The sequence below is a fragment of the Symphalangus syndactylus genome, chromosome 10 (assembly GCF_028878055.3).
Source record: "Symphalangus syndactylus isolate Jambi chromosome 10, NHGRI_mSymSyn1-v2.1_pri, whole genome shotgun sequence".
In the NCBI taxonomy this organism is placed as follows: domain Eukaryota; kingdom Metazoa; phylum Chordata; class Mammalia; order Primates; family Hylobatidae; genus Symphalangus; species Symphalangus syndactylus.
The window spans coordinates 58848738-58867358 of record NC_072432.2 but is presented as its reverse complement, the minus strand read 5'-3'; the positions used below and the strand labels follow the sequence as shown (position 1 = coordinate 58867358).

Here is an 18621-nt window from a genome sequence, read left to right as displayed (position 1 = left end):
GGGCAGTCTGAAAAGCATTCAACTATTACACTCTACTGCCTTCCTCCATAGTATGGCTATGCAGATGGAGGAAAAAAAAAAAGCATTCTCAAGGAGACAGTAAAGAATCCAACTGTAGAAATGATGAGGCATAGATAATAAATAGATATCATAAAGTAAGAGTTGTCAGGACTTGGCATCACTGGATGTGGGCTGATATTGGATAAAATCAAGGCCCATTAATTACTTAGCTAGTAATTTATCCATTAATTTCATCAACATTTATTGAGTACCCACCAAATATCATGCACTGTTATATCTGCTAGTGATACCACAGTGCACAAAGCAGAGAAGTTCTTTGTTTTCGAGGCTATATTCTACAAGATAAGTAATTAATAAATAAATAAAAAATATCAGGTAACAAGTGCTATGATGCAAATAAAAGAAGGCGATAGAGACTGATTAGGATCTGATTACATAGACAATACTCAAGGAAGGCCTCTCTGACTCTAAGGAATTAACATGTACACAATGAGGAATTATATCCCTACTATCTGCCACAGAGCCTATCAGGCTGTCCAAGGGAGAGAATACAGTCATGAGTTCTTAGTTTCTGTTTCTGATGAGGCCAGTAAAGCTCCTTCCTCAGAGAGACAGAAACTAAACACCATGGCTGCAGGCTTCTAAAAGCCTAAAACAAAACAAAACAGAACAACAACAACAAAATAAGGCAGGTTGAACAAGCTCTAGGCCCTTTAAAAAATATTTGCTGAATGAGTGAATGAAGTGATTTGAGGAACTTGAAAAGCAAGAAATTACATTTTTCCAGGATGGGTGGGACTGTCATGAAAGAAACAAAACTTCTTTCAATGACCTGAATGATGGGAATTAACCAACCTTCTAAAGATCTAGGGACAAAGTGTTCTGGCAGGGGGACCAGCAAACACAAAGCCCCAAGAAAAGAATGAATGGCATGCTTGGCATGCTTGAAGAATGCAAGTAAGGCAAATGTGTCTGGGATGTAGTGGGAAAACAGTATAAAGAGGTAAAGGCAAAGAAGTAAACACAGCCCACATTGTACAAGATGTTGGATGACAGGCTTAGGGGTTTTAATTTGGAAGGTTAAAATAGAACAGTTACATAATATAAATTCTGTTTTTTAAAAAAGTCACTCTGGCCAACGTGTGAAAAAGGAATTATAGCATGATAGGAGTAGAAACCAAGCAATATGTTAGGAGACAATAGAAGTCCAGTTTGTAGCTATTGAGATGCAGTTCATGGAAATATTTCAGAGGTTGAATTGACAAGACTGGCTGATGGGTTAGATATAGCAAAGAGAGGGAAGGAAAGATTTTCTAAATGTTTCCTAGATCAACTAGATCGATTGTGATATATTGATAAATTTCCTAGAGCAAACAGATAGATTGTGATGTATTGATGATTGTTTAAAAAAACAAGGAGAAAGATAAGTTTTGCAAATCTCAGAAGTTTTGTTTGAGGCATGTTAATGAGTTGCATATTAGAAATTCCAGTGGAAATGTCAAGAGGTCAATGGAATCTAAAAGCCTATTTCAGGTGAGGTTCAAGGCTAGAGAAAGAAATTTCAGATCACTGGAAATACGGAATTCTTTAACTCCATGGAACTGGATGAAATTGCCTAGTGAGAGAGTGTAGAAGAAAGAAGAAAAGGATCCCCAGCTACAAACTCTGAGGCTTTCCAGTATTTCAAATGTAGCAGAGAATAAGGAGCCAGCAGAGGAATGGCCAGTAAGGATGGAGGAAGTGGAGTGAAGTATCTGAGAGCCAAACTCAGAGAGGCTTTTGAGGACAGAAGGGTTCACTATGGCCAATGCTGCTGAGAATTCTCTAAATATAAGAGCAAAAGTGTTACTCTTGGATGTGAAAACATGCAAATCATTGGTGATCTCAATGTGCAATCTCAGTGGAAGGTGAGGCAGAAAGTCTACAGGAATTAGTTGAGGAGAAAATAGAAGGTAATGCAATAGAGAAGAGACTGTAGACAACCTTGTCAAGAATTTTCACTGTGAAGGGTGTAGTATAAAGGGATAGTAGTGAGTAAAATGTCCAGAAGTTTTTTTCAATGCACAAACCTAGAGGTTTTTTTAATGCTAACGAAAATGATCAAATGGAGGAAGAAAAGTTAATAATGTCATAATTACGGAAGCTAACTTTTTTTTAGAAGGCTGGAAAGTGGTGGAGTGTACAGGGGAGACCTGGGCTTTGATAAGAGGACCACATCTTCTATTGTAACAGCAAGAAAGGCAGAGATTACAGGTAGTAATGCAGGTAGATTGCTATATTTTGTGTTGGTAAGATGAGAGAATTTCTGTTTGATTGCTTCTATTTTTTTTTTTTTTTTTTTGAGACAGAGTCTCGCTCTTTCACCCAGGCTGGAGTGCAGTGGCACAATCTCGGCTCACTGCAGGCTCCGCCCCCCGGGGCTCACGCCATTCTCCTGCCTCAGCCTCTCACATAGCTGGGACTACAGGCGCCCACCACCTCGCCCGGCTAATTTTTTTGTATTTTTAGTAGAGATGGGGTTTCACCGTGTTAGCCAGGATGGTCTCGATCTCCTGACCTCGTGATCCGCCCACCTTGGCCTCCCAAAGTGCTGGGATTACAGGCGTGAGCCACCGTGCCTGGCCTGATTGCTTCTATTTTAATCAGAAAAGTAAAGGCAGAATTTCAAGTCTGGGTAACTAAGAAAATAATGGAACAAATCACACACACCAACAAAAAATCTCTAAGGGTATATGCTAACTTCAAACATATATAGAGAAGCAGAGGGCTTAGAAGAGCTGTATAGTCACTGTATCTGTCTATAATAAAATGTGGTCTCAAAATCTATGAATATCATTCAAGTGGTAGAAGTTGGGGAAGGAGATATATAATTTTGCAAAATTCCAAAAGCTTTTTAAAATATTTGTACTAGAAAATTGGTTATAGTGGTATGCTTTAATTCTTTGTGGAACCACAGAACATATAAATAAATACATATATTTAATCCTGTTATGTTAATTGGAATTATATTTTTTCCTTACCTATCCATCCCTATTACCTGTCACAGAGCTTAGGGCTTTTAACAAATATTTGTTGAATGAATGAATGAATGAATGATTGAGGAACTTGGAAAACAAGAAATTATATCTTTTCAGGGTAGATGGGGCAGTACATGAAAGAAACAAAACTTTGATAAATGCAATGCTTTGTATCTAAACCCAAAAACAAAAGTCCAGTTGGGAGGCAACAGTCCTAAGGCAGCAAACTCTTGAGAAATTTAGCTCAACTTTTATCCAACTCTGTAAATTACTAATCATATTAATTTGAAAGGCTCTATAGAGGTTGTGACCCTAAGTAACAATCCCATGTCCCTTTCAGGGCTATAATATCCCACCAAAGTCAATGCTTAACCATGGCTCTGGAGTAATGGAAGGCAATATGAATCAGTATAAAGGAGTCTCATGAACAAAATGTTTTTCTGTTTAGTTCTTAAATCGAATCTTGACTGTCATAGGGTATCTTCCTCTGAGGTAAAGCATAAATTTTGATATCCATGTCTATCAGTCAAGTCTGATTCAAGAGTATCAGGTTGATTATTTTTTAAAAATCTACCATTAGTCATCATAGGTAATAGCCTCTAGCATAACAGATTCTAGTTACTGTTGTTTCTTGAAGAATGATTGATGTCTTGAAGAATGATTGAAGTCTTTAAGAATGTGCATACTGAATATTAAAGTATTAGTTAGGAGGTAGGTGACTAATTTAGCAAAGTTTTTGAAAGAGTGTTGGTAGATTCTTTAGTGGGGTGCATTTAAAATCAATCAGTTAGGTATTACACTGTAGCTTTTGCAGCATTGGACAGAACCAGTAGATGGTGGTCTTAAGTTGCAAGTTGCTTTTACACTAACACCTGTCAGCATGTGAAACAACTACTGCTTTCAACAAAATGTTGAAATTCACTTTTCTATTTATCAGATGCCATAAATTGGATGAAGGTGGCACATGAGAGCATTCTGAAGTGACATGTTAACTGTTGTTTATTTTTCAAAAGCACTGTTTTGAAAGAACACACAGAATATTCATCACAGCACTTTAAAACTATGCAGTGTTTTTATCAGAAACAGATATAAATGGCTTTGTCTATTGTTTATCTTTTCTTCAAAAATTAAAAAATTAATTTCTGATTTAGAATGCTGTCTGTTGGAAGTCTGAAAAACCAAGAGCAACTCTAAGCTGCAATACCTAAATAAGATATTCACTTAACATTCCCTATTGTTAAATGCACTTTTGAAATTCAATTGCAAGAGTATTACAATACCTTGTAATTATGCAGACTGACTAGAGTTAGACTGTGGAAATTAATTTTGAGTTGAAATATTAAGTAGAATGTTTTATCATAATGGCATAATTTAAAACTAACTAAAAATAGCATTAATAATAATCATGATCACTCTCATTAAAAGAAGAGATTTAGTACTAAATTATTAAATGATCAAATTTACGGTGCCCAAGTTAGTAAAGATTTTGTAGTAGTGTAAATCATGCTACATGATTTCTGTCTAGTGACTATAGCAAATTAGTCACTATAGTAAATTTTAGAGGGTGTTAATAATACAAACACTTCAATGTTGGAAGCTTTGGTAGAATGATACTGCATGCATCCTTAGGCATTCAAATCTTCCATTTTTTTCTCCCAACAGTGTATTATATAACTGCCATAGGTAGTATCAAGGATGGACAATTACACCTTGAACAAAAGGAAATGATAAGCGTTTTATTTTTATAAGCCAGTGATTTATGAGAAGTGATTTCTGCTTCCCAACATTAACCTTTGTCCTCTTTCTATTCAACAATCTTCTGATTTTACTCTGAAATTGTACTGTCTGTGTTCTAAGCAGAACATATGTTGCTCATTTTCTTTAATAATCCTCAGATCAACTAAATTTAAGAGAATTCTACAAACCCACAATGGCTGAAATGATTACTTTTAAACTTACTTAAAATCATCCTAATATACACACTTGATATCTTAATAAATGAATGAACTGTACCAGTATACAAATTGTGACACAGTAAGCAATCTAAAATAGAAAGCAAATACACACCAACCTCTTAATAATAAATGCTTGAGCAATGAGGATGAGGTGGGCGAATAAGGTGAAGGGATGTTTGCCTTGTGTACTCTACATGTTTCTTAAAGAAAGTGTTTATAGATGTTTCAAAGTATATGTGTGTTATAGATTTGTGTTTAATATATTTGAATGTCTCCTACTTCTTTAGTCATGAATGTAATTTTTAATATCTGAATCATATTTTAGAAAGTTATCAGATCTGAGAATCTCCAGTCAAATGAGATTACAATTGATTGATACACACGTAAAAATGCTGTGACTCACTCAAATAACTTTTTAAATTTTTATTTCTTTTCAAGTATAATAATCACTATCAATAAGGGATTTGTACTATAAAGAATATGTATTACATATCTGCTAATACATAATGGAAATTTTTGAAAGTTGTGGGCAAATATTTCACCTCACCAAATTTACCATTATAGAATAACTTCTGAGACTGTTAGAATTATTTTGGACTGGGTTGTTAATTTAGGGTAAACCAGCCATTTGTTACTTTTCTTTGACATCATAACATTTTGCCCATGAGTTCTTTACCCCCATCTTTCGCATCACCCCCAAAACATTTTGGCACATGGGAATACATGTTGCTACAAAAACATTCTCATGAAAAATATGGATTAAAGATGGTATGGTACAAAACCAAAGTAGTGCACTCTCCTTCACAAGGCTTTGAGGTGTCATTAACAAGAGGCTAGTTATTAATAGTCACACATTCTTGGCCATTTATATAGCATGTTTATAGCACTTTACAATGTGCTATGTTAGTGAATTCAATATAATTGCTGTATTTATAACCTTAAACTCACTGTAGTTTGAGATAATTGTGTATGTGTATTTTTGTAACATATTAATTCCACAGCTGGGATATTCAGTGGAGAACCACATATGTCATATTAAGACATTTAATTAGACTCAGGAGTCAAACAGACATCTGAAAACATCTATCGACTCATTAGTATAGTTCCAGTAGCTCCTTTGGCTTTGACATAACTCAGGAAATAGGAAATCATAACATCATAAATAGTGTTAATCTGAACCTTTCGATGTAGCCAGAGCAATTTTATGCCAATCATTTCTCACTAGGCTAATACTTGTCAAGTCTCTTATTCAGGTAAGTTTTTTTTCTTTTTTCTTCTTTTGGCTATTCAGTGGCCAATGAGGTGTAATAAGTTTTAGCAAATTGAGGCTGAGGTCTCTTAGGTTAGCTTTATTATTTGCTGTAAATTACATCAGCTTTATAACTGCTTAACACAGCTCTTGAATCAAGAAATGTCACACCTGAATTTTTCTGTTCAGGCTGAATGACTGGCATGTGTGTGTGTCTGTGTGTGAGTGAGAGAAAGAGAAAGAGGGAGAGAGAGAGAGCACCCCTGGAATTCAGGATTAAAACTGCTGCTTTCAGATTGTCAAACTGATTTATATTTTAACTGTTGGACAGCTGAAGTGACAACTAAATAGAATCTTAATAGACTAGCATTTTCCCACATTTTTTTTTCTTTGCAGATTATAATTTGGTAAATTGTTAAATATTTGAATTGCACTCTGTATTCCATCTTTTGTTGACATTGAGTTGAACTTTGGATTTTGGATTTTATTTTATATGTCAGGCTCAAAACAATGAGGTGTGACTTGAGTGACTTGCTTCTCAAATCTCACATCTGTTATTTTAAACACAAGAAAGCCAGGCTCCACTATGAGAAGGCCCCTCACTTGCTAAGTAGCAGGCTTACAGAAGGAGACACTCTCAGCAGAGGGAACTGGTGCAGAAGATTCTCTTTCTTCCCTTAGCAACTTTCGATAGGTCAGCAAATCAGAATTGTTGGCTGTTTTCTTTCTCCCCACTGACACCTCATTACAGAATGGGGTGTTTTTTCCCCCAGACTGTATTAGCAGAAACAGAAAAGTAATTAATACATAAAGTACCAAATATGAAATATTACTCTGCACAGAGGCATTTCACACTTCACTGATTTCATGAGTAGGCCAGAGGTGCCAGAACAATAATTAATATGTTGTAACAAAAAAATTATTATGCAAGGTCAGCAGCATTTGAAGACTTTACAAGGAAGAGGCATTAAAAGATATGCTGCAACTATTTCTTAAATACAGCTTTAAATTGGGATTTAAATAAATATTTGAAGAAATACACAGATTTTCTAAGAGAAATTGGTAGGAATTTTTCATCTGTTAGTATGCTTGTGTATGCAAACATAGTATGTACCAATATACTGGCATTTTAGAGAAAATATGAATAAATACGTGTGGATAAATTTGTGTGTAGATTTATGCTTGGCTTTATAGACATCATTATTTACATTTCTGAATTTTCAATGAAATAGCAAAATTTAAAACTCAAGTAAATTTATTTTATATTATTTAAAAATTACTAACCAATACATGTTTGTTCAAAAAATCATTTAAATTTCAGAAAATCAAGAACAGAAACCTTAAAAAAAATCATTCATAATCCTACCATGCTGATATAAGATGTCAGTATTTTGGTGTATATCCTCTGAAGACTTTTTCTCTGTGAAAAACAGGATACTGTAATATTGTCTTCAGTATACTTTTTCACTTATTAAATGATTATTCTTTATGTCATTCAATATTTTTCTACAATATTTTTAATGGCAACATAACATCCCACTGGTATGATGTATCATAATATATTTAAACAATCTTCTGTCAAGGGACATACAAATGGTTTTTTTTAAAAATTGCAATGAATATCACTAGAGCTATATCTTCATAATGCCCTTTGGCACATCCCTAGAAATGATATTCTGATTGCTTTGACAGATATTGCCGAATTGTCCTCCAGAAAGGTGTCTCAGTTTATTCCCAACACAATGTTGATTTCAAATTCCCTCTCAGTTGTGATTATAAAGCTCTTCTTTCTAATCTGCCTTCTACATGACTCTGATATTATGTCATAAGTAATGGATTTTTCAGGATAAATGGAAGGCAATTGAGAGAAAAATCTCAAAACAATTTCAAAAGCAAAATATTTGCAGTGATTGTCTTAAGGCCAAAGTAAGCAAATTCATTTAACATTGTACATTTATCCCAAATTGAAAACTACTAATAGCCATTATTTACTGAGTGCTTACCATGCAGCAGTGATAACTTTGCAATAGTTCTATGTGCTTTACATCAATTATCTCATTTTTTTATCCTCACAAAATTACCCTGTGAAATATGTTTTTGATGTTCCTTGTGAAGAAAAAGCCAGAACTCAGACAATTTATAAATAAATTGCTCAGTCACACAGCTAGTTGGTGGGAAGCTGGGATTTGAATCCAGAACAGTATGATTCAAAAGATTATATTTCAGCTACCAGAAGGATCATAAATTTGTAGTTCTGAAAATGTTTTACCTCAAAATAGTACACAGTATAGCTCATTTGTAGATTTGCAACAGCAACATTTTACCTCAATTTATTGTCATTTGGTATTATGATTGAAGATATCTGCTTGGATAAACTTTGGATTTTTACCACCTGGACCTGTGATAATAAACAGTAGGTCTCTCATTTCTCAAACACAAGGTGTTAGGAAGGCTGCTGCTGGGTTGGCAGAGGAGGTTCTCAGCCGTTCTCAGTGCATATGGCTCTTTGGGGTAGAAAGCGACCACCAGGCCCTCTCTTTTGTTCTCCTTTTCTCACAAATTGTAGTCCATATGATAGATATTCTGACTTTCTTGTTTACTTCCTTTTTGAAGGTGAATTTGAGGTGATATAAAGAAGCAAAGGGCCAGGAAACTGACAGCAGAGAATGCTGGGTCTCTCCAGGAAGGTTTCCTTGGTCCCAAGATTTTATGTCCAAAATTGAACCAGGAGCCTCTCTAGTGGGATGTTTCTCTGGTTGACACAGTTGTGGGAGGGTTAGGATGGGGAGATGGGAGGAAGATATGGCATAGATAATATTCAATCCCAAATGTAATGGAACTTAGAACAGAAAAAGGAAAACGGTGTGCTCTATTCCAGATATGAAGCTCAACAAAGTAACATCATTAGGGCCAGAAATTGTCCTGTTGTGGCATTCCAAAAGCATATGAGCCTCTGTCCTACTCATTATGAATCTTTATCCTTTCCTCTCCCTCTGCTCTCTCTCTCATCAGCAGGCTAAAGAGAGGATACATCTCTCGCTTAAGCTTGGGGCTTTTTGGCACGAAGCTTGATTGTCTCGGTTTCTTCTTGGCAGATTTAAATTGTTAGAGAAATGAAACTCGTTTGAAAACAGTAGGCCCTGGCAGGCACTCTCCCAGGCACTGCCCAGGACTCCAGGAACAGTTGTCAACTTGCTGCATGGCATTTGTCTAGGTTGGGTTTGATCTCAGTCTCAGATCCCATATGGTAAGAAATAATTCTGTTTTAAAGTTTTGTGTATGATTGAGGTCAGAAGAGGGAGAGAACTTGCTGCATATGGAGTTTGCAGATTTTTTATATTGAAATTAAGATTTAATGAAGATGGGGGAGTAAGAACAAAAATTATTTGCATGAAAATGAGACAAAACTGAAAAGGGTATTTTTCTTTTCTCTGAATGTAAATTTCTATTTGACTATTAAATTCCTTAATTTTAAGATATTTCTATCATTGTGGAAGTACAAGAATACTGACAACTAATATGTATGTACAATATGGCATGTTAGAAATTAAAAGCACATTCACATATATTACTGAGTTTGAAAAAAACAGTTTTACTACAGATGGGGAAACAAAATAAAATAGTGCCATTTCGAGTAGCATTCGTTCTTATATAATTTATTATCCAAGTTTTTGGTTTATTTTACAAGAGCGTGTACAGCGCCATATAAAGAATCTGGGCCAGGTCCGGTGGTTTACGCCTATAATCTCAGGACTTTGGGAGGCTGAGACCAGAGGATTGCTTAAGACCAGGAGTTGGGGACCAGCCTGGGCAACATATTGAGATCCTGTCTCTACAAAAAACACAAAAATCAGCTGGGCATGGTGGTGTGTAACTGTAGTCCCAGCTACTAGGGAGTCTGAGGCAGGAGGATCACTTCAGTCCAAGAAATCAAGGCTGAAGTGAGCTATGATGGTGCCTGTCTACTCCAGCGTGAGCAAAAGAGTAAGACCCTGTCTCAAAATTAAAAATAAAAAAGAATTGGGCTGGGCACGGTGGCTCATGCCTGTAATCATCACCCGAGGTCAGGTGTTCAAGACCAGCCTGACCAACATAGAGAAACCCCGTCTCTACTAAAAACACAAAATTAGCTGGGCGTGGTGGTGCATGACTGTAATCCCAGCTACTCGGGTGGCTCAGGCAGGAGAATCGCTTGAACCTGGAAGGCAGAGGTTGCGGTGAGCCAAGATCACCCCAATGCACTCCAGCCTGGGCAGCAAAAATGAAAGTCTGTCTCAAAAAACAAACAAACAAATAAATAAATGTAAAATAAAAAAGAATCTAGTAGGCAATAATATGCTTAGAGGTTCTGATGAAACATGTTATATAGTATTTTCAAGTTTTTCTTTAGACTTCCAATAGGACATAGTAATAGTAAATAATTGAAATTAAAATCCTTCCCCAAAATTTGAGATGTGGGTAGATAAGCATAAATTTTTGAATCAATTTCTAGTTAAATCCATACTGTAATCTGATTGTGCAATTATAAATTTCATTTTCTTTTCTCCATCTCTATACCACTATTTGGAGAGAGAGATGGCTACTTAACAGCTAGAACTGTGAAAACAGAATAAATTTCAGAGCATCTAAATGTGTGTGCTACTCCAATAAACATTTTAGACATCAGAAACGGTGTTGTCAACCCCTAAGTCTCAGGTCTACTTCCTCTGTTTATTTTGCCCCTACCACCCACTATTGTTTCTCTTTGACACACAGCCTCTTCTTATTGCAGAATCTCAGAGAAGCAAGCACTAGGCCCTTTTCACAGAATCAGTTTAATATAGACTAGTATGAATGATGATACACAAAGAACTATTAATGAAAACTTTCTATATCTGGTGGTTCATGGGTTAAACTCAGTTGTCACCCGACATCTCCAAACTGATTTTTGACCTGGATTTGTTCCTTACATATATGACCATCTCCTTCCATTAACTCAGGTTAAGCAGAAGCTAAAACAGAATAGACTAAACCAGGGGTAGAGGACCAATCTGATTAAATCTAACAATTTGTACATCTGTGCCTGACTTTCATCACTTCTTATGATTGCGTATAAAGTACCTGCTGTTGAATGAGGGATTAAGCCCATTCCAATTATTGATGCTTTTTAACTTTACAGATGTCAAAGGCATTCCTTCAAACCTGTTCATTTCCAGAGCAAGGCTTTTCCAGATGGGAATTAGAAAGCAAGATTTGACAAATCTGCTTCTCTGTTACTCAATACAAAGGAATATTACAGTAACGCTCCCATTTCTGTTAATCCATTCATTTCAGGTTTGATTTACCTTTTTTGCTTTGATCTAAAAATCTCTGTGGCTTTATAGGATTATATGTTGCTATATTCAGGTTTTGAATGAATCACAGTGTATGCATTTTAATATGATTTCTCTGACTCCAAAGCCAGGATTAACCTGTTGTTTTTGATTAAAAAGATGCTATGTTTAGATTTCAGAGGAGTGTTAAATTTCTCTGCTTATCTACTGTTTTTCTTCTTTTTAAATAGACAAAAGAAATTATATTTGTTATCTATATTGATGAAATACAGAAAAAAAGTAGAGTTTTTTAAAGAATTTAAATATTAACACTCAATATAAACTTGTATAAATAAGAGTGAAAGTTTTTTTTACACTGTGTTTTGCATTCCCTCTGTTGACTTCTTGCTAAATTGTGATTACTGAAGTAGACCTCATTTGAACCACAGGAAAGAAAAACTTTGGTGACTGGTCATGTCATAGAAATTAGATATTTTAAAAAATGGTTACCTTAGTGTTTAAAAACAAAGGAAAAGACTCTGATCTTCCCTCATTTGGTGCTGCCAACTTTTCTTAGCTCTACTAAAATTGTATGTGAAGCAAAAAGTTACAGTACAGAATCCCAATAATATTTTAAGGAATAACAGTATAGTAATGGCAAAATCTTAGAGATGCTTAAAATGGACAGACACTGCCCTAAAAAGTTTACCCATATCAAGTCAATTAATTTTCCCAAAGCATTTGGAAGTTGATACCATTATTTTAATTATACAGATAAGGAAAATGAAGACAGAAGTGAAGAAAATTATTCAAGCTTATATGGCAGAAGCATGGTTCAAACTTGGCAAATTTGGTTCAAGTCCATGTTCTTAACCACTATGCTAGTTATGTTTACATGGTCAACCCAGAAAATCTATAAAATAAATTAAACTCAATCTGATGAGAATATGGTAATGAACAAGTGAGAAATCGAATGACCAACTGGTCCATTTTTCTCTCCTCCACAAACTTCCTTTTTAAAAGTATGGTATGGTTTAAATGTGTCCCCCAAAATTCATGTGTTGAAAACTAAATTCCCAGTGCAATAGTGTTAAGAGGTGGGATCTTTAGGAGAGACATCTCTGCCCTCCTGAATGGATTAATGCCACTGTCTCAGGAATGGATTAGTTATCTCAGGAGTGGTGTCCTGACAAAATGATGAGTTGGACCTTTTGTCCCCATTGCTCTCAAACCCTCTCTTACCTTCTCACCTTCATGGGATAATGCAGCAAGAAGGCCCTTGCCAGATGCCACCACCTTGATATTGAACTTCCTGGCCTCCATAACTGTAAATCACTCAGTCTGTGGTATTCTGTTGTAATAAGACAAAATGGACTAAGACAAGGTAGAAATTCCAGATATGGGTTCCATAGTACATCAGTGCTGAGCCCATTTCTAAATTTTAAGCACAGCTCATCTGCCAAGTTGCTAAGGTTTTAGCCTATGACTCATAAGCCCTTTGGACTCATTACCACATGGTCTCCCTTTGAACTTACCCTACAATCAAGGAACAGAAATACAGGGTAAAGAAGAATCTAGCTGCGAAAACTAGATTCAAACAATTAACCAATGTTTGTGGAGGGCACATACTGATTTTCCTACATCAGTGATTGGGAAATAGAAGTTTATATACACATTGCTAAATCAGGATAGAGACAATGCATATCCAAATCAAATTTTGGCAATCATAAAAGGCAATGTTTATGAACATGTCTAAATGCAAATTAGAAACAAATCATTGTTTATTAAAATTAGTTTCATTTAATCTTTGATATTTCTAATATTTGCTAGGAAAGATTCCTGCCTTTTGTTTCTATCTGGTGGCTTTGTTCAAATCACTCTCTAAGGTTCTTTTATCCAGTTTATTATAAATAAATTAAACATTACTCTGTATCATTGAGGAAAGAGGATTTTAAATTTAAATATCTATAAGCATTTCTGTGTATCTGAAAATAGACATGATGCTAAAAATGAAAAATGATGATCCATAGTTTTCTAATAATATACAATTTGTATACTCTTATTTATATTTTCAACTAGATTCTGAACTCTTGAAGGAAAAACTTTCTTATTGCCTATTTTTGTATAATTTACGCCTATAGTTCATCCCCATTCCCTCATCCCATACTATAGTGATTTCAGTGATATGGATATTGTAGGTGTTTAATAAATATTTGCTGTGTGAATAAATTGCTTTCCATTACTGAAGCTACTTTGAGAATTATTTTTGAAACAATAAAGAGTGTCAGAAAGAATATAGTAGACAAGGTTTGAAACAGGGTTTGCATATAAAGTAAGCATCTTTCTTCAGGTCTCTGATTTTGACATAATCCAAATACTGCTTCACTGTAAAGCAAAGAGGCATGTTAGTGCATCTTATGCTGTCTTAGGGAGTCAAAAGGTGCAATGCAATAGAAGAGGTGATGTTGGAATTTGCTTTTTGGCTGCATGCTTTGCCTTTCAAGCACTGACTGAGCTGCAGCATAAGGTGTGAAATTAGGACAAATGTTCCAAGTCCTAGAAAATGAGTGTTTTATTTAACTCCCTCTTGCTCAGGAAATCTGTTTCAGGATTACAGGCTTTCAGAAAAGATTGTTGACTAAGGGATATTTAGGTTAATAAATAGAAACAAAAAAACTGCATGATCTTTGACAACAAAACTAAAATAAATGCTGACACACAAAAGCAACTTTGATAATGCTACTCACAATAGTACCCCAGAGTTTACTTTTAGACACATAAGGAAGGACCTGTAGATAAACTTAAACTCTTAGGAGCTGGTTTATCCCCCCAAACCATAATATCCCCTGTGCTAAACACTGGGAAATTGTATTACTTTAAAAAAGCAGGAGAGAAAATGTTCAAAATGCTAGACATTAAATGGGTAGTATAAACAATCTTCAATTGCAAAAATTCTTTGATGTTCAATTTAAAAAGACAGCTTAGAAAAACTAGTCAAGGATAAAGTATCATGCTTCTCATAGTATTTTCTGTCTCCATCACTGATAAAGTAATGCAGAACAGATTGAGTTATTATAACTATGAACTTCTTATTGATTTAATATAAAATATATAATTTGTTCTTCTGCTCTGAGAGTTCTATTCCTCTGAGAAATAACATGTCTTTAAAGTATTAGATTAGGTGAAGCCTCTCTAGTTGTTTATATTCATTCTTGAGCTAAGCTAATATTAATAAATGGATTCTTACCACTTTTAAAAGATATCCCTTTTCTTTTATTTTGCTATTTGAAATGTCTTACTTTCACCAAACCAAATTCTTCCTTCTGAAATTACTTCATTCTGTGTAATTCTGTGTGGAAGTAGAAGTAGCAAATATATACTGAATCCTGTATTAATATGACAGAAAATCTTTTGCCTTGCATTGACCTAGTTAATCTTCATCATAATACTTTGAGGAATGTTACTAATTATCCCCTTTTTACACATAAGGAAATTAAGGCACAAAGAAGGTAAGCAACTTGTCCAGAGTTACACAGCTTAAAACTATGAAGCCAAGCTTCAACTTCGGGAAGTCATCCTTTTAACCAATAAGCCATTCTTGACAGAGGACAATATTTTGTTCATCTTTGTATTCCTACACCTTACCCAGTGCCTAGAACTTATTAGGCACTCACAGAACATTTATAAAACAGAGCGCTTATTAAGCTTTAGAATGTACCTCCCTTTATTTCTGTTCTTACCTCTGCAGCCAGATTCACACCTTGGCCTTCCTTATCTGGGAAAGAGCTCCTCATTAATTTCAGCATTCAATCTTCAACTGATACTCAGTTTCAAGTACAGTTTTAACCTTCTCATTTAATTCCCTTGCTCAAAAATTGACCATGGACCCCATTACCTCTGAACTCTTGTGTCTGGCATTGAAGGCTCTCTTTTCTTTGTCCTAGCCTATCTTAGTTCTTGTCTCCCAGAAGCCAGTATGCCAAATTCTACTACTCAGTGTTGTCATAGAATGCCCTATGATTTAACATTTATCCCCACCCATAGACCACTGAATGTTTTTCCTTTGTTGTTGTGTGCTCCTGAATTCTCACTCCTATCTAATCCCCATTTATGATTACGGCTACTGATTCTTCAGGGCTTAAATTAATGGCAGCAGCAGACCATCCAGAGAGCTGCTGTCATCAGGGAGGCACAGACAGTGGCAGCAGGAGCGGCTGTGGGAGCATCATCAATGGCAGCAGTGGGTCCCCTGTGCCCTGTGTCCCTGAGCAGTGGACTGCACTGCTCCCACCCTCCTGAGGCCGGGCAGGACCTGCTCCCAGGTCCAGAGCCTCTGCTGCTCTGCACCCTGGCCATGCAGTTGCCGCTGTTGCCTGCCACTGCTGTGGGGAGGGTGTGGGGAGGAGGCAGAACTGGGCCCGGAGTGGTGCTGCACTCCACAGAGCTGGCAGGAACTAGGGACAAGCGAGAGCCTCCGTGGAGCCCACCGCCCTGGGGGCTACTGTGATGGAGCCAGGCTGAGCCACCCACTGGATGGGGAGCAATGTGGTCAGGCACAGAGGAGTAGGCAGAGAGGGCCTCAGCGAGGACCTGGAGCACAGGCCCCGGATTGTGAGGAGGTGCAGCTGGGGCTGCCACACACTCCATGGAGTGGGCGAGAGCTCCGCCCTCCCAAACGTAGGGCCTCGGCATCTCTGCACTTTGCACCCTCAGGAGCCCAGGAAGGCCCTCCTGTCCCCTCAGGCTTGGCAGTGTCTGCTCCCACTGACTTGCCTCTCCCCATTCCTGGTGCCTGCTCCAATCTCAGAGCAGGGTTGGGGCCATCCAAGTGTGCACTCACTCGTGGTAGTGCTGACATGCCAGCCCCCTCATTGCCTCAGCCTCCTCCAGACTTTGGGTGCCAATAAGCATGTGGTGGGGGGAGTTGAAGGGGGGCTGAGGGCAGCTCGGCGCTGGCCTGCAGGTGCCCCTTGGTGCAAGCAGCCTGGGTGCCATGGACAGCAGCAGGAGGCAGACAGGCTCCTGTGTGGAAGGGGGTGGGTCCTTGTTGAGGCCCCACCTTCAGGCAAAGGAGGGCCTGAAGGCTGGGGGGCAGACTGCTAGTCCTGCAGACCACAGTGGGAATTTGTGCTGCCTTTTTCTGGGCCCACCAATGGCTGCCCATGGACCAATCAGCATGTACTTCCTCCCCACTGAGGTCGATAAAAGCCCAGGGCTCAGCCAGAGCAGAGCAGATGATGGGAGGACCAGCTGCAGAGAGGAGCTACGTTTTCTGCTGAGAGCTGAACACTTGTTGGAACTACCTGCCTGAGGATAGGTGCTATCGTCTCTGCTAGGAGCTGAACACTCATCCGGACACCCTGGCTGCAGAAGGGAGCTGCCCCCTGCAGGTCTCCCCTGAGCTGTTCTATTGCCCAATAACGCTCCTCTTCGTCTTGCTCACCCTTCACTTGTCTGCATATCTCATTCTTCCAGGTCACATAACAAGAACTCGGGACCCACTGAATGGTGAGGCTAAAAGAGCAGTAACACAAACAAGCCTGAAACATGTCCCTTGCTTGCCAGGTTGCGGGAGAAGAAAAGGAGAGAAGAGTTGTGGCCCTTCGGGGATCCCAGACCTAGGAGCTCCCCAAGCCAGGGCTGTGATTCCCTCTTTGGGATCCTGTGGTTCCTGGCATCTCCAAGATTCCAGGTGCCACTGCATTCCTTAGTGCCAGTTGTGGAAGCTGCTTGTGGTGTGCCTAGTCTGGCTGTAGCCTTGCAGAGAGCCAGCACCAGTGCCAGCACCTGGAGTTCCCGCCCCACTGCAGCAGTTGGTGTGTCTGACTGTGCACAGTGGCCAGACCCCACACTCGCTCACACACCCCTCACTGTTCCATGCCTGACTCGCCCTTGGCAGGCATGGGATACACGCCCTTGGCAAGCATGAGACCCAGACCAGTGGTATGAGCCGAGTGCAGCCTACTGGCCAAGTGGGTGAAATGAGCCCAGTGGGCCCAAGCAAAACTGGCAAAGGTGTCATCGGCCACAGAGGTTTCCAGCCAGGAAAGGGACATCCCAAAGATCCCATAACAAAATCAAATGTTAACACTTTAATAACATGTTCTCCACTGATTTTACTTGACTATATTTTATTTCTCTTTGGATTCTAGTAATAGTTGATTACATTTTGCTTTATGTTAAATGCCTTTGTCTTTTTCTACTTACTAGGTTATAAACATCTTGAGAGCAAGGACTAAATCTTACTTATCTTTATTAAGAACTAACAATGGAACACACAGAAAATCCATGGATATACTGTCAGACTGTCACCAAATATACATTCAACATTTTTCTTACTTGTGAGACTGATTTTGAGAAAATTTGCTATCACAGAATCACTAAACTTTAGAGCAGGTAAAGACTCCTGCAATGATTTTATTTACCTGCTATATTTTACCAATAAGAAAACTGAGGCATAGAGAAGTTGAGACTTTCTACACACCAGTGCCTAGTCTTCATGATGCTTATGCCCAATCCTGAGTCATTTCCTCTATATAATGCTGCCTCATTACATTTCTGAAAGACGGAGAAGTTTCATAACAACAAGATGAAAGACTTTGGAAGTTTCCAGAGGCTATCAGGCTATCTTCTCATAGACCCATCATTTGTCCAGCAGAAAGAGACTAAAAAGGCTTATAAGAATATCAAGACCCCAATGTTGTACTTATGGTTTGACTTTATATCTCTGACGAATTACAGAATTTGATTATTAAAAAAAGTTTTTAATATCAAATCTTGGTTTATACTTAATTTTTTTTGATATTTATTATATATCAGTTGACACTTCCCCCTCTCCACTCCAAACAAACAAAAACCCCAAAATAAAAACTGTTGGATAGAGCATATAAACGTTGTTTCCTCATTTTATGGATAACGAATCTCAAAGGAAGCAACTTTGTCCATATTAGGATTGTGACCCTAACCTGGAGAGTAGCCAGGAGGAATCTGTTCTCATATTATAGATACCAGGACATTCTGCTTCCTCAAGAGATGGTAACTCTAACATCTTGATGTGACTCTACAATAGCTAAGGAATGATTTTGTTA

At 37.7% G+C, this 18621-nt stretch overlaps 1 protein-coding gene across 2 annotated transcripts in view; it reads left to right on the top strand.

The window, feature by feature from the left end:
* LOC134731522 (uncharacterized) overlaps window positions 1–18408 on the top strand; it is a 357298-nt gene extending 338890 nt beyond the window's left edge. The window contains exons 6-7 of one of the 2 annotated variants that reach the window (XM_063610344.1): window positions 17009–17225; window positions 17744–18408. In XM_063610344.1, coding sequence (XP_063466414.1) covers window positions 17009–17225; window positions 17744–17750 — 224 coding nt within the window. In that variant the 3' untranslated portion in view covers window positions 17751–18408. Of the gene's footprint in view, window positions 1–17008 lie in introns of both variants that reach the window. The other variant, XM_063610345.1, reaches the window with a different exon arrangement.
* Window positions 18409–18621: the final 213 nt, after the last annotated feature.